Source organism: Octodon degus, unplaced genomic scaffold, assembly GCF_000260255.1.
Source record: "Octodon degus isolate 3935 unplaced genomic scaffold, OctDeg1.0 scaffold00023, whole genome shotgun sequence".
In the NCBI taxonomy this organism is placed as follows: Eukaryota; Metazoa; Chordata; class Mammalia; order Rodentia; family Octodontidae; genus Octodon; species Octodon degus.
Window position 1 is genome coordinate 14,767,999 of NW_004524599.1, and position 13,882 is coordinate 14,781,880.

Here is a 13,882-nt window from a genome sequence, read left to right on the forward strand (position 1 = left end):
GTCATATCATAGTGATATATGTGTACCTATGTTTATAGCAGCACAATTTGTGATAGCCAAATCTTGGAAACAACCAAGATGCCTGTCACATGAGGAATGGTTGAAAAAGATGTGGTATTTTTATACAATGTAGTATTACTCAGTTATAAAGAATGATAAATTTGAAGCATTAATATTTGGGATGCCACTTGAAGATATACTCATAAGTGAAAGAAACAAAACCCACATGTGTAAATATCATATAGTCTCCCTAGCATAAGAACTCAAGAGAAGAAATACAAATAGTAAGATATAACACAATTAAAAGGAAAGCGAGAACTTGAGGATTGGACAATGAGGAGAGGGCAAGGAGAAAAGCTGGGAAACAGGACAGGGACAAGGCCATACATTTATATGCAGAAGTTAGGCAAGGCAATGGTCCTGAAAAACATCAGCAGGTTCTTGAAACTAGCAGCTAATCGGTAGGATTGTCACTCTGACTAACTATACATGCAGATACCTGTGAACCAAGCAACTGTACTGAAGTTAGCAATGTGTAATTGAAGGGTCATGCTTGGAATACCTGTCATTCTGGTCTTCTAAATACGTACTTCTTGTCATGACATACCAATTATTACCATACTGTCTCACAAATAAAAGTTTTTTTTTAATGGGTAATAAATGAAAAAAAGACACATGAAAAAGAAAAAAAAGTCACATGACTGTCCTGCTATAATGCTATATATGGTTAGATTTCTAAATTTCTGTGTAAAAATATGTAATTGTTTATTCCTATTCTTTAAATATTTATCATTTTTAAAACTTTTATCTCCATAGTCTGTAGGGACTTAATGTTTAACATATCAATACTTGATGGAAAATACTTGTTCCACGTTATGCCTGAGATGTTTGATATTCAGACAGAGAGTGAAGTTAAACCCAACTGCATAAGATGTAGGGTAATAATAAGCTTCTCTTCTGGAGGGTTAACAACCTAAATTTGCAGACCAAAAATTAGAGAAATAGAAGGGCTGCAAGGACAGACAACATTTTGACCACAGTCGTTCAAGGTCAGTGAAGGCTCAGGACATAGGAGAACCTATACTATAACATCATGTAACTCAGTTGTGTCCCAAATCTTCTGATCAAGGAGAGTATGGGGCCACAAGCAACGTGATCAATGATGTAGAGTGTGCCTAAGGAGAGTCACATGGAGAGAAAACATTCTCTCAGGCTTTCACAGAGAGCAAATTGGTCAAGCAATGGCCGTGACTCATCCACATGGCTGACACTGACAAAGGATCTGCCAACTGCGGTGCAAGGTTACAGAATAAATCCTGAGGGTACTTGACTGCCTTTATCAGATACAAAAGTTACATTTCCTGTTACACAGGTCTTGCTTTATCTTGGTCTTACCCATCCAGCAGACAAGTATAAAAATGCGGCATACACAGTAAAGTCATATTAATATGATGAGCTGTGAAAGGCTCAAGTCAACAACTTCTGTGGATAACCTACTACCATTGTAGACTGCTAGACTGTGTTGGATAGTTTTGCTGAATTCAGGCACCTATAGTATTTAGATGCCAATGGAATACCCATTTCTGACAGGACTAAACAAAAAAAGGAGTTACAATGGAAGGACCATTTTGTATCTGCATATGCAGAATACTTAGGATAGATATACAGCTACTTTCGCTTAATTCAATGAGAAGAAAGATTTGTACTAATAGTGTTTGTACAGGATATTTTGTCTGCATCTTGTACTATGGATAACCGCTAAGAAGATAACAATGTATAATGTATTAATTATTGAAACTGTTCTATTAATCAGTTTTTGAAACTGTTTCATTGATATTTGTTTCTCAATAAAATAAAATTTTAAAAAAGTAAAAATAAAAAATCAGTGTCACTTGGTTTTTTTCTAACTTCAGTGTTGGGAAAAGCATTGTCTGGAGAGCAAGGTAATTGTCAGGCCCAGAGGCTGGTCACTATGGGGGCCTGAGGTCACGGTCTGAGCCTGTGGGCCTGACAGTCCTGCAGGGAACAGACGCTTCCACATTGTGGCTACCTTTATAGTCCTCTTATTCCCAATTTGTTCTTCAGTGGCCAGTATGTTTACCTTTGTCCACACCACGTTTCTAGTCTACTATTATTTTCGTCCAAGAACAGCCCAGAGCAGATGCACCTAGCCATGCTGTCCTCCCAGCAGAGGCACCCGAGCAGGCTGCTCAGGGCTGTCGATCATTCCTGACTACATGGAGCCCAGAGCGGGCAGCCGTGGCGCAGGATGCTGCTGGGCTGTTCCAGTTAGGCTCATCTTTTATTCATAACTTTTAGGTAAATGGCAATGCCTCCCCAGTCCCAACCGTATCTCTGTCTTTCTGTCTCTTTATCTTTCTCCTCTCCACCCTCACAGAGGGCCACTGTGTCTCAGGAGCGCCTTCCCCTCACCCCTGGCCACAGTGCAGGCCACAAGGTCAGCTGGCTTCTGGAGGGCAGTGTGTTCAGTAACATTCCGAAAGATGAGCTCATCTCCAGGTTTCTCAAAGAAAGCGTCCTCAAGAGAGTGTTTGGATCCCCGCAGATGAGGCAGGGGGTTGCTGAGGACCAGAGGGCACATCCCAGCTACGCCCTTCCTGGCCCCAGAAAGTAAATTCTGATACTGAAATTTATACCAAAATGTGAAGTCGGTTTGTGCTTGCGGGCTGAAGAAACCAGCCACAGCGTGTGGGCACCGGAAAGCAGGGAAGACCCAGAGAATCAAGTCTTGCTGTAAAGTCAAAAAAAGGGAGGAAAGATATGATTGAGAGTTTATTTAAAAGTACTAGTGGTGGGCTGGGGAGATAGCTCGGCGGCCTAAGTGCCTGCCTGGCAAGCGCAAGGTCCTGAGTTCGATCCCCAGTACTGTATGCCGTGCCGGCCCAGGAACCAGGCATGGTGGCGCACACCTGTAATCCAGCATTGGGGAGGCTGAGACAGGAGGATTACTACAAATCTGAGCTTCAGAGTGAGACCCTGTATCAAAATAAATAAACAAACAAATAAATTTTTAAAAATAAATAAAATAAAATTAGGGACTGGCAAGATAGACCAGACTAAAACCCCTGATTAGGCAGATTCAGGCAAACGCAGGGACTGTGGTTCAATCCCTGGCACCACAGGCTGTGCCAGCCCGACCCCCAGGCTGGGCTGAGCATGCCAGAGTCCAGGGCATGGTGGCACTAGCCAGTAATCCCAGCACTGGGGAGGCGGAAGGCAGGAGGATCACTATGAGTCTGAGCTGGGTAGTGAGACTCTGGAACAACCAAATACATTTTAAAAAATTAAAACAAAAAACATATATTAAAAAAGTACTAGTGGCAACACATCCAGGTGTAGAATTTACTGATGTGCATGTTTATTTTACTTCCTTCTGGAGCTATATTATTCAGTTATATCACTATCACATTTATTCTAGGAATAAATAGATTTTAAGCAAGATTTTTATATATCTGCAACAAAGTTATAGCTTTCCATATAAAATGGTGATGAGGGCAGAACATTAAAGATTAATTTTTAAAACAGAACTTCAAAGTAGGAAACGCAGGAAAGAAACCTTCAAAGTACAATTACTATCTGCATATTTCCTTAAAAAGAATTATGCAAACACAAACAATTTAGGAAATTTAAGATGAATGCAGAATCCTGAATTGGGATAAGTAGATTTCACTACCACAGAAAGACAGGAGAATGGCTAGGAAGGCATTAACAACATCGAAAAGGGTTAGAGGGCCAGTCAAATAGTTCAGTGGATTAAAATGCCTGCAAGCAGGCTCAAGGGCTGGGGGTTCGATCCCTGGGCCTGCCATGCTGGCCGCGTCCCCCGGACGCGCTGAGATGACAACTGAGACTGGGCATAGTGGCGTGCGCCTGTAATCCCAGCTCTTGGGAGGCTGTAAACAGGTGGATCTACTACTACTATGAGTCCAATCTAGTAGTGAGACCCTGGACACCCTCTAGAACCTTACCTAAAATATATTTTTTTAAAGGGGGTTCTAGATTTAAACCGAATGTTATTGCGAGTTGATTTGAAATGTTCTCTCCTGGTGAAGCATCTTGCGTGGGAGCCAGAGATCGCATGCTGTTAACTAGAAAATACTGTTTGGAGTTTCTCAAATGTTCACATAACCACACCCAACAGATTTCTGTTGGCCCAGATGACCTACCGTGCTGCTCTTCTTTCTTGAACGAATGCTTCCACTCTAGGGCAGCTGAATGGGTACAGCTCTACACTAGAAAAAACTGGAGGCCACCACTAAGATTCGGGTCCTGGCGTTGCCATGGCCACCACGGACGTGCGCAGTCTGTGCTGATGAGACAGGACAGCTGGGCGGTGTGCGGCGCCGCAGCACGTGGAAGTCTCCAGCAAAGGAAAGAACAGTCACACGAATGACTCAGGACCGGACACGCCCCCCACAGCCTCGTGTGGGCCTCGGCGGGGCCTTTCCAGAGGTGGCTGGGTCTGGCGTGGGTGACGCTGGGACTGATTCCCAGAGGAGTGCTAGGCTCAAGGGTGCTGAGTACTGCCTGCCCTGAGAAGCCCCCGTAAGACGGAAGGGACAGAGAGCCCCTGCCAAGCTCCCTCGCTTGTTGCCCTTGCTGCTTCTGCCCACCGTGAACTGTTCCAGCAAGGAGAAAAGTAACTGAGACAAGAGGAAAGGAAGACTGAAGACGTCGTAGTACAGTAGCGCCCACCCCCACCCCCGCACACCCACGTTCGCAGCAGCACAGTTCACAAGCTACGGGCCTGCCCCAGGTGGACACATAAAATATACTGAGGCTGGGCCTGGTGGTGCACGGCTATAACCTCAGCATCCAGTAGGCTGAGGCAGGAGAACCCCCATCCATATGAGCTCAAGCTAGCCTGGACTACGTAATGAGACCCTGGGTCAAAGAAGAATGAGGAGAAAAATGAAGAGGAGGAGGAGGGGTATGGGGAGGAGAGGGGAAGAAGGGGTAGAAGGAGGAGGAGGAGGGAAGAGGAGAAGGAGGAGGCGGAAGGGGAAGGGGAGGAAGAGAGGGAGAGGGGGGGGAGGAGGGGAGAAGGGGAAGGTGGAGAGGAGAGGAGGGGAGAAGTGAGGGGAGGGGAGAAGCGGGGGAGAGGAGGGAAAATGCATTAACACAGCAGCGGAGCGCTGCTGCATGGTGAACTTGTGCCGTTTGTGAGAAAGTGGAGGAACCTTGAGGTGATAACGTTTAGTGAAATAAATCAGCCACAGAAGCCTAAATAGCACATAGTTTCTCTTATATGCACAACCCAAATTATAAAGAGCAAAAGAAAAGGCGGACACAAGAGCCTCCTGAACGGCGGCCGTTCTGCGGGATAGGTGAAGGGCCTGCCTTGTGCTGAGAGGACGGTGAGCCGCCGCCCACGGAGGACCGTCACGCAACGCACACAGGGAGTCTCAGTAAATCTCACCCCAGTTAGGGACCTTGGAGGCGATAGCAATTATTCCTCCTGAACAGGCAGGAAAAATGACCTATAAGCTAGAACTATGTGACTGGACTCTAACTAGGATGATGTTTTTTAAAGGAGGAGATTTTTTTTTTTAAGTGCTTGTTTATTTTTTATTTATTTATTATTTATTTATTTATTTATTTATTTTTGCGGAACCGGGGATTGAACTCAGGTCCTCGGGCCTGCCAGGGAATTGCTTACTACACTGAGCCATTTCCCTGGCCCCAAAAGTGCTTGTTTATAAGGAAAGCAAAAATGCTGTCTGTCCTGAAGGAGAGAGAGAGCAGGAAAGTGAAATCGCGGGCGGAACTGCTCGCTGCAGGGGCGCCCCTGCTCCTCCACTGCTTGCTGTTCCTTTCTGGCTGCACTCCGCCCTTGGGCTCAGCCCCCTCGCGGAAGTGAGCAGGAAACCTCAGCAATCACGCGGGCGCCAGAATTTTGCCTCCGCAGAGAGACGACAGCGAAGATGTCAGCAGGATCATGAGGAAGACAAAGACGTGAACAGCAGAGGGGGGCTTGGAGCAGAGGAGCACGGAAGGACTTCTCGGAAACGGAGAGGGAGGAGACAGACGCGGTGTCCGGGGCTGCTGGGGTCGAGAGCTGAAGGACCTTGACCTCTTCACCTTGACGTGGAGCAATGTGCGCAGTTTTCTGAAAATATTCTCAAAGGGGCCGCTACGGCACCCTCCACGTGGTCAGTGCCGGTGACAGTGGGGTGCTTCCTAAGCCACACTGGGGTTTCAACCTAGACACCCTGGGACCAAGCTGTCAGAACAGGCTCCTCACTACTGAGTGCAAGCAAAATTTTCTCCTTAAGTGTGAACCTTTACTATAAAGGAGTGACAAAGTTTTGTCTTATTTATTCATTTACTTGGACCAGGGATTGAATTCAGGACCTTGTGCTTGCCAGGAAAGCATTTATGCCACGGAGCTATATCCCCCACCCTTGTCTTTCATTTGTGGTGCTGAGGATATTTATTTATTTATTTATTTATTTATTTATTTATTTGAGACAGGGTCTCACCTGCAGTTCAGGCTGGCCTTGAGCTCACTTTGTAGCCAGGCTGGTCTCAGACTTGTAAAGATCCTCCTGCCTCAGCCTCCCGAGTGCTCCGCCATGTCCGGCCTCAGGCTGACTTTTTAATGTCATTTATTTATTTATATAATTACCTTCACTTTATGTAAAAGCTTTATTTGTATCCAATTGTCACAGGAGAGGAAATGAGGGTACATATTTTTCATCCTCCCCTTATTTCATAGAGCTACAGCAGGAGATGCCTTTGGTGGTACAAAACTGGGCCCTCACAGTCTTAAGTGTGTACTAGACAGAAGAGAAATCTACTTTTATATTCTTTTAGCTTTGACTGATCTGAATAGAACACTCAGGCTGCACTCAGCAGGGATTGTCTCCTCCGTTTTGTTATTTAATGCACTATATGTTTGGAGTATAGCTAGAACTCCCGGCTCCTCATCCAGGGAGGGGCGGGCCAGCCCCAGAGCAGGGAATGGATGGAGTACAGGCGTGCCTGGCATGGAGCAGGTGTTGTCAGGTGACAGGCGGGGGGGGGGCAGGTCCAGAGAGCTGCACCCCACCCTGCCGCTATAGCCTACTATCCTCCAGTCGCCCCCTACCCAGCTGCTCAGGGGCTGGGCTGGCTGTGCCCTTGGAGTGGATCCGGATTCGAGAGGGCCCGTGGGCTGTGCCCAGGGTATAAGGCCCAGCTGGCGATTGGCAGCCCCATCGCAGGCTGTCCTGGCCAGGGCCCACAGAGCCTAGCCCCTGCTCGGGAGGAGAGAGGCCACATGTCCCCCAAGCCCTCTGACCCGATGCCCCTTACTGCGCCTTTCCCTGACTCACACTGGCCTGTCTGCAGGGCCCTCCAGGTGGGTGCCCTTTTCCAGGACAGAGACCCAAAAGAGGGGCTGGTGGCATGGGAGATCCCCCACTCAAAAGCCTCCTTCCATCTACCCGTTTTAGAAAACAGTTTGCAATGGTTTCTCCCTATGTCATTAAATTGCCCTGGGTGGCCATGAATTTCACATCCTCCTGCCTCAGCCTCCCAGAATGCTTAAATTACAGGCTCCAGCCACAGTGCCCAGGTTCCTCCTTCCCTCCTTCTTTCCCTCCCTCCTCTCCCTTCCTTCCTTCTTTCTCTGTTTTCTTTTTTTTTCTTCCTCTCTCCCCCTTCCTTTTTTCTTCCTTTCCTTCCCTCCGTCCCTCCCTCCCTTCCTCCCTCCTCTTGCTTCCTTCCTTCCTTCCTTCTCCTTTCTCTGCTTTCTTTCTTCCTCTCTCCCCCTTCCTTTTTTCTTCCTTTCCTTCCCAACGTCCCTTCCTCCCTCCCTTCTTCCCTTCTCAGTGGAACCCTCCGACAGCCACACCACTGAGCTCCTCCCCACAAGCCTTCTGTGGCCTCCTTCATCCGAGGAGCCCGCGCCCGCATGCTTCTTCCCCAGCACCGAGCCTCCCTCACCGCTGTGCCCATCCTGCGACCCTTACAGGCCTTTAAGGATTCAGAGGAGCGACTGCGGTGCAATGCGGAGGAGACCCGGCGAGGCCTGGGGGCCTGTCCCTGGCAGCGTGACCAGTGTCTCTCAGGAGGTACGGTGGCAGCAGCTCCGCCAGGTCCCAGACTTCTGCCGGGAGCGGTTTGCACGGAGCATTCTCCTGGGCATATGTGGGATAGCAATTGGAAATTTTATTTCTTTTAATAAATGGAGTTAGCTTCCTTCCAAATCCCAAAGCTTTGCTCATTGCTAATGGATTTTGTTAAAAATGTTGGCAAACCAGGAAATGCCCACCTTTTTGTTTTCTTGCAGGTATTTTGTTAAAAGCTTGATAAGATAAATGGGACACCAGAATATTCTAACTCCCCACCCTTGGGAAATCTGCACCCTTGTGACTTCCGCTTTGGCTCAGGAAACCTGCAATCCTGTCACTTTCTTCCCACGAATAGTAGAGCTCTTAGCATCTCCCTTTCCTGTTTTAACGGAAAGCTATTTCCCTCGTGCTAGTGTCCCGGGATTGCAAATCAGGAAGAAGCTCACCAGCGGGGACGGCCTAGGCACATGCCGCAGACCTCCCCCATCACTGGGTCAGAACCCGCAGGCCTTGTCCTGGGAGCAGGATGCTAGGTAGGGTTTCTGCTCTGAGCCTCACCCTCAGCTGTCACTTGTTCAGCTTCTCTGGGTGATTCTTGTGCAGAAATTGGGCCTCGTATAGATTATCCCAGAGAGCAGAAAATTATGCATTTGGTTTATCAAAAGCCTCCAGAGAAAGGTAATTGGCAGCCTCCTTTCTGCGTCCGAATATCATTCCTCTCTACGGCTAAATTAAATCCTTGTGTGGTTCTGCAGCCTGTTCCTTCCTCTTGGGCCTTAGTGTAGAGATCCTGCCCAGTTATACCCAATGCTACAGTGGCTTAGAGATTTATTTACAGAGGTCTGTTCTCATGTGAGGTGGAAAATAACCGAGCTGATTTTTTAAAAAGGTACTATCTTCCAAATAATCGCCTTAGCACTTTCTTTTGTCCAGAGAAATGATTGCAGGCGTCCCCTGCTTATGGCCCACGGCACGGAACAAATCCTCGGCATTTATTGCACCCACTCCTTGTGGTTTTACGCTCCCTTTTGACCATTTCCTGAGTATGTCAATCTAGGATGAGTGGTGGGCCGGTCAATGCTGAATATCATGCAAGGATTAGAGATTTACCTCGGTTGGAAAGATTTTTAGGCTTTTAGATCTGGTCCTCAGCTAGAGAAAACCTAATGACTCCCCCCCACCATCCCAACGCCCCACCCCTCACCCGCGTTCCAGGGACACACCAAACAGGACACTCTGTTCTATTTTAAAATCAATTTTAAAAACCTGACAGTCATTATTTTCAACAAAATGGGAAGGAGAAGTTGTTACTGCGAACGGCTTTCCTTCTTTTTTAAACTGTGTTTAGTACAAGGTCTACAGGGCCTTACTCTGTAGATCGGACTCGGAGTGATCCTCCTGTTTTCAGCCTCCCAAGCGCTGGGATTACAGCGCACCACCAAGCCCAGTCCCATTCGCCCTCTAACCCTGCCCTGGGGGCGGGGCCGGCATGGCGCGGCAGGAATAGAACCCGTGCTGCTGCAGCTGCCTGTGCAGGCGCCTTAATCCGCTGAGCCACCTGGCCAGCCCTGCGCATCTCCTGAGTGGCAGGTGTGACTACGCTGGGGGTGGATTGGTAAGAGAAAACTGCCTTCCTCCAAAACACTGACCTGTCCTTGCAGATGACCGACTGGTCACCGAGGTTTGGATATTTTGTCTGCCTTTACCCACAGCACATGTAGAATTGTATATTTGAGCTTTCATTTTTTTTTATATAAGTTTATTTTAAAACTATTGTTTCAGAATTTATGTTACTGGAATTTGGATTCAGAGGCGCCGGCTCCTGAGAATAGAAACCTCCCACGCAGAAGGAACGGCGCGGCCGGTGGTAAGAAATCTTGGACGTGTGCACTTCCGCGGGGATGAGGCCGGCTCTGCAGGGTTTTAAGTACCTGCTTTATGTAACTATTAATCACCATTTTTCATTCACATTCTTTCAGGCAAAATTGAAGAGGTAAGGATGTTTGGCCTTACATAAGTCACAAACCGGTTTGGAAGTTAGATACATGTTCTTTAAATATTTATTGCCAACTTAAAATTGTATTTCTGTAGAGTTCATCAAATAAATCAAAGCCATTATTATTTTACAAGACTAAGCATTGGTCGTATTTTACTTTGTTACATTATTATTCCCATATAACAGTACAATGATGCAAATTTACATTGTAGAAAACATAGTATTTTCTAATCATTGTTGAAAGGAAAGTAGTCACAGTCCTTAATATGTCACGTACAAGCCAGGAGTGGTGGCCCACACCTGTAATCCTAGCATTCCAGAGGCTGAGGCAGGAGGATTGTTGTGAATTTGAAAACAGCCTGGGCTACAAAGTGAACTCAAGACCAGCCTAAACTGCAGAGTGAAGCCCTATCTTCCAAAAGAAAAAAAAAATCTTGAAGTATGCCTTAATATGCCAATTTTTTATTTTTTTTCTTTTCTTTTCTTTTCTTTTTTTTTTTTTTTTTTTTGAGGCTAGTTCTCACTATGCTGTTCAGGCTGGTCTTGAGCTCACTTTATAGCCCAGGCTGGTCTTGAACTTGCAGTGATCCTCCTGCCTCAGCTTCCCCAGTGCTGGGATTACAGGGATGGCCACCAGAGCCTGGCAACCTATTTTTTTTTTATCAATATATTAAACTCAACTATAAAATAAAGGTAGTTTTAATGATATCTACCCGAGGTTCAGTAGCTAACTGTGTTTAGTTGGTATTAGTAATAGAACAAGCTAGTTTCTGCTGAAAGCAATAGAAAATTATTCTTATATGCCTAAGGAGAGTACATTGTACTTTATTATGTATTCCTCAGTTAGGACAAGAGCTATACGTTCTTAGAGCACGAGCAGGGGCCAGAGATGGGTCTCAACATCCTCTGCTGCTTTGTAGAACCGTCTGGAGGTTCCGGTTGCGCAGCTGATGCTAGAACTGAGTCTGTCAGCGCGCCCTCCCCCGAAAGCACAGGTGAGGTCTTATGTGCCAGATTCAAAGTACCGTTTTCTTTAAAAAATTCACCCTATTACTAAAACATTGTCCATGATTTTTCTATTATTAGAGTAACAAACAAGGGGTGTTCCAGTTATGGAGTTATCCCTTTAATGATGAATTTGGTGAGCAGCACAGGTGAGAATTTCTTTTGTAATTCTTTAAATTATTGAAATAAAGCTCAATGGATGTGAGTTAATAACTTGAAATACAAGAACTGGCTGTGGGGCTGGGGAGATGGCTCAGTAGCATAAGCGCTTCCCTGGCAAGCTCAAGGGCCTGAGTTCAATCCCTGGGTCCTCAAAAAAAAAAAAAAAAAAAAAAAAAAAGAACCGGCTGTGGAGCACAGTGGCAAAGGTGCCTGCCTGGCAAGTGCAAGGTCCTGAGTTTGATCTCCAGTACCAAAAGAAAGAAAAAAATACAAGGACCAAAAAATAACCAGCTGCAACAAGCGCACTGCATGTGAATAGCAGAACATTGCACAAAGTCACCCTAAAGCAAGAAGTGGCTACAGCCACAGAGAGCCACATACAGCTGAGTGCGCAGGGCTGCCTGGGCCTCACACAGAAGGCTTGGGCAGGTAGCACCACCTGCTCGTTGGAGGGCAAAGGACATTCTAATGTTTAACTTCAAAAATTTATTACAGGGGCCAGCCAGATAGCTCAGCAGACTACGTGCCTGCTTAGGCAGATGCAGGGGCTGTTGGTTCCATCCCTGGGCCTGCTGTGCCGGCTGTGCCCCTGGGGCGTGCTTAGAGGGTAATCGAGACTGGGCATGCCTGTGGTCTCAGCGCTTGGGAGGCTGAAAACAGGAGAATCACTCCAAGTCTGATCTGTGTAGTGAGACCCTGTAGACCCTGTACACCCTTGTCCTAAATTCATAAAAAAATTAAAAAATAAAAATTTATTATAATAAAAGACACATTGTTATCCGTCCTCTTCCAGAGAGCATCCTTGTGTCAAACACACTGATCTCATTGCTCTCGCAGCTGTCTGAAGCAGTTCGCAAAGTCTTCTTTCAGATCTTCAGTACTACAAGGAATGCCACAGCCTGATGCCACCCAGGGAAGAGCAGTCTCCTGAACACCTTACAGCCTGTCCTCAGCCATCTTATTCAACAGCTGTGGCACCACACAATTCTGACTCTCCCCCAAAATCACAATGACCGTGAAAGGTGAATGTTCTGAATCAGTTCAGGACACTCAGGAAGCACAGCCACGCAACTAAAGACATGCCCAAGAGAGGACGTCCAGAACTGCTGCAGAAAGCAGCAGGAGTGGGGGACAGATGTGAGAAGTCAGCAGGGGCCAGGCGATGAATGACAATGTGTCTTTTACCTCAATTTCTTTTTTAAAACATGTGTTTGGTTGTTACCGGGTTTCACCACAGAGCTCTGGCTTGTGGTGCTCCCCCTGCTTTCAGCCTCCCCAGTGCTGGGGGATGGAACCGAAGTCCCTGCACTTTCCTAAGCAGGTGCTTTGGTCCACTGAGCTATCTTGCTGGTCCCCGCAATAATTTTCTTAAATTTTCACTGTGTTTTCCAATCCCACCACATAGTAGGAAAGTGGTACTTCATGAGCCAGGAACCACTTTAATTCCTCTGTGTATGAACACATCTCTCTTGCCAATCTTACAGCGTAAGTACCATTGTCAGTATCCAGTCTGTCTCACAGAGGAGGAATCCATGATATGGACAATCAAGTAACTTGCCAAAAGTCACAGTGGATGTACAGCTGGGATGCAAAAGTAGCTTGGTTCATGCTCACAGCAGTCTATTGCTTCTTGAACCTTCACTGGGGTTGGAGTCTCATTTTTTGGTTCTTAAATATCAGTTATACATTAGAACCAGCTAAACTGTTTAAAGATGCAGGTTACTGGTACTCAGAAATTACTTTTTATTGAACACTGTTTTGTGTCCATTTTACAGTGTCTGAGTCCGCGGACATCCTGTGTTCCCTTCCTTCCTTTTCAACCGAGTGGTTCACTTGCTAGCAGCAGTCTCTGGCCAGAGGATTTTCCTCCACAAGGCCCAGAATAAAGCTGCCTTTAAGGGGAAGTGCTAAAGGCAATTGTGGTGAGCCATGTCCTCAGGGGGTGTTGGTGCTGGTGGAGACTGGAAAGCCTGTTCTGTGAGAAAAAAACTGCTGCAAACAAGGATTTTAGGGAAAGAGGTCAGAGGAAGTGGGCTGAACTCTATCCTGGGTCGGGAGGCACATGCCTCCACTGTGGCTGCCAAGGGGGGCAATTGGGTCACAGCCACAGGATCCCCACCACTGCATTCATGTCCTGGCCGCCACTTACTGGGTTTGCAACCTCAGCAACTCGGTGTCCTTAAAAAGAGGAACACCTGAGAACCTGTCTCCTGGGGGCTGCTGTGAAGGCCAGGCGACTGCGCTGACAGGAATTCACCGTTCACAGGCTGGCTTTCCCGGTGGCACGCACTGGGAAGTTAGGAATCTGGGAGATATTTTATTAAAAATGTTCCCCTCCATACATGGGATATGTCCATAATTAATACCACAAGAGAGCGAAAGCCACGCTAACTGTCCCTCTGCGCTCAACATCTCACTGGGTGCCTGCAGGTGACACTGTCCCACTTCTCTGACTCCCAAGTGGGCCGACCAGTGCTAGTCCACTGACTCAGTGGTGGCAGAGGAGTCAAACCCAAGCCTTCTACCTCCAGATTTCATGCTGTTTACCTCCCAGGCGATGTCTCTTAAAAATTGTACATTTTTACATGAGTTCAATCCCTGGTTCCGCAAAAAAAAAAAAAAAAAAAAAAATGTACATTTT

General features: G+C 46.8%; 1 protein-coding gene across 1 annotated transcript in view; it reads left to right on the forward strand.

Moving 5' to 3' along the window:
- Nucleotides 1-8,012: 8,012 nt before the first annotated feature.
- Fam217a (family with sequence similarity 217 member A) overlaps nucleotides 8,013-13,882 on the forward strand; it is an 8,093-nt gene continuing 2,223 nt past the window's right edge. The window contains exons 1-3 of the mRNA XM_012514051.1: nucleotides 8,013-8,078; nucleotides 9,861-9,945; nucleotides 10,058-10,071. Coding sequence (XP_012369505.1) covers nucleotides 8,013-8,078; nucleotides 9,861-9,945; nucleotides 10,058-10,071 — 165 coding nt within the window. The remainder of the gene's footprint in view (nucleotides 8,079-9,860; nucleotides 9,946-10,057; nucleotides 10,072-13,882) is intronic.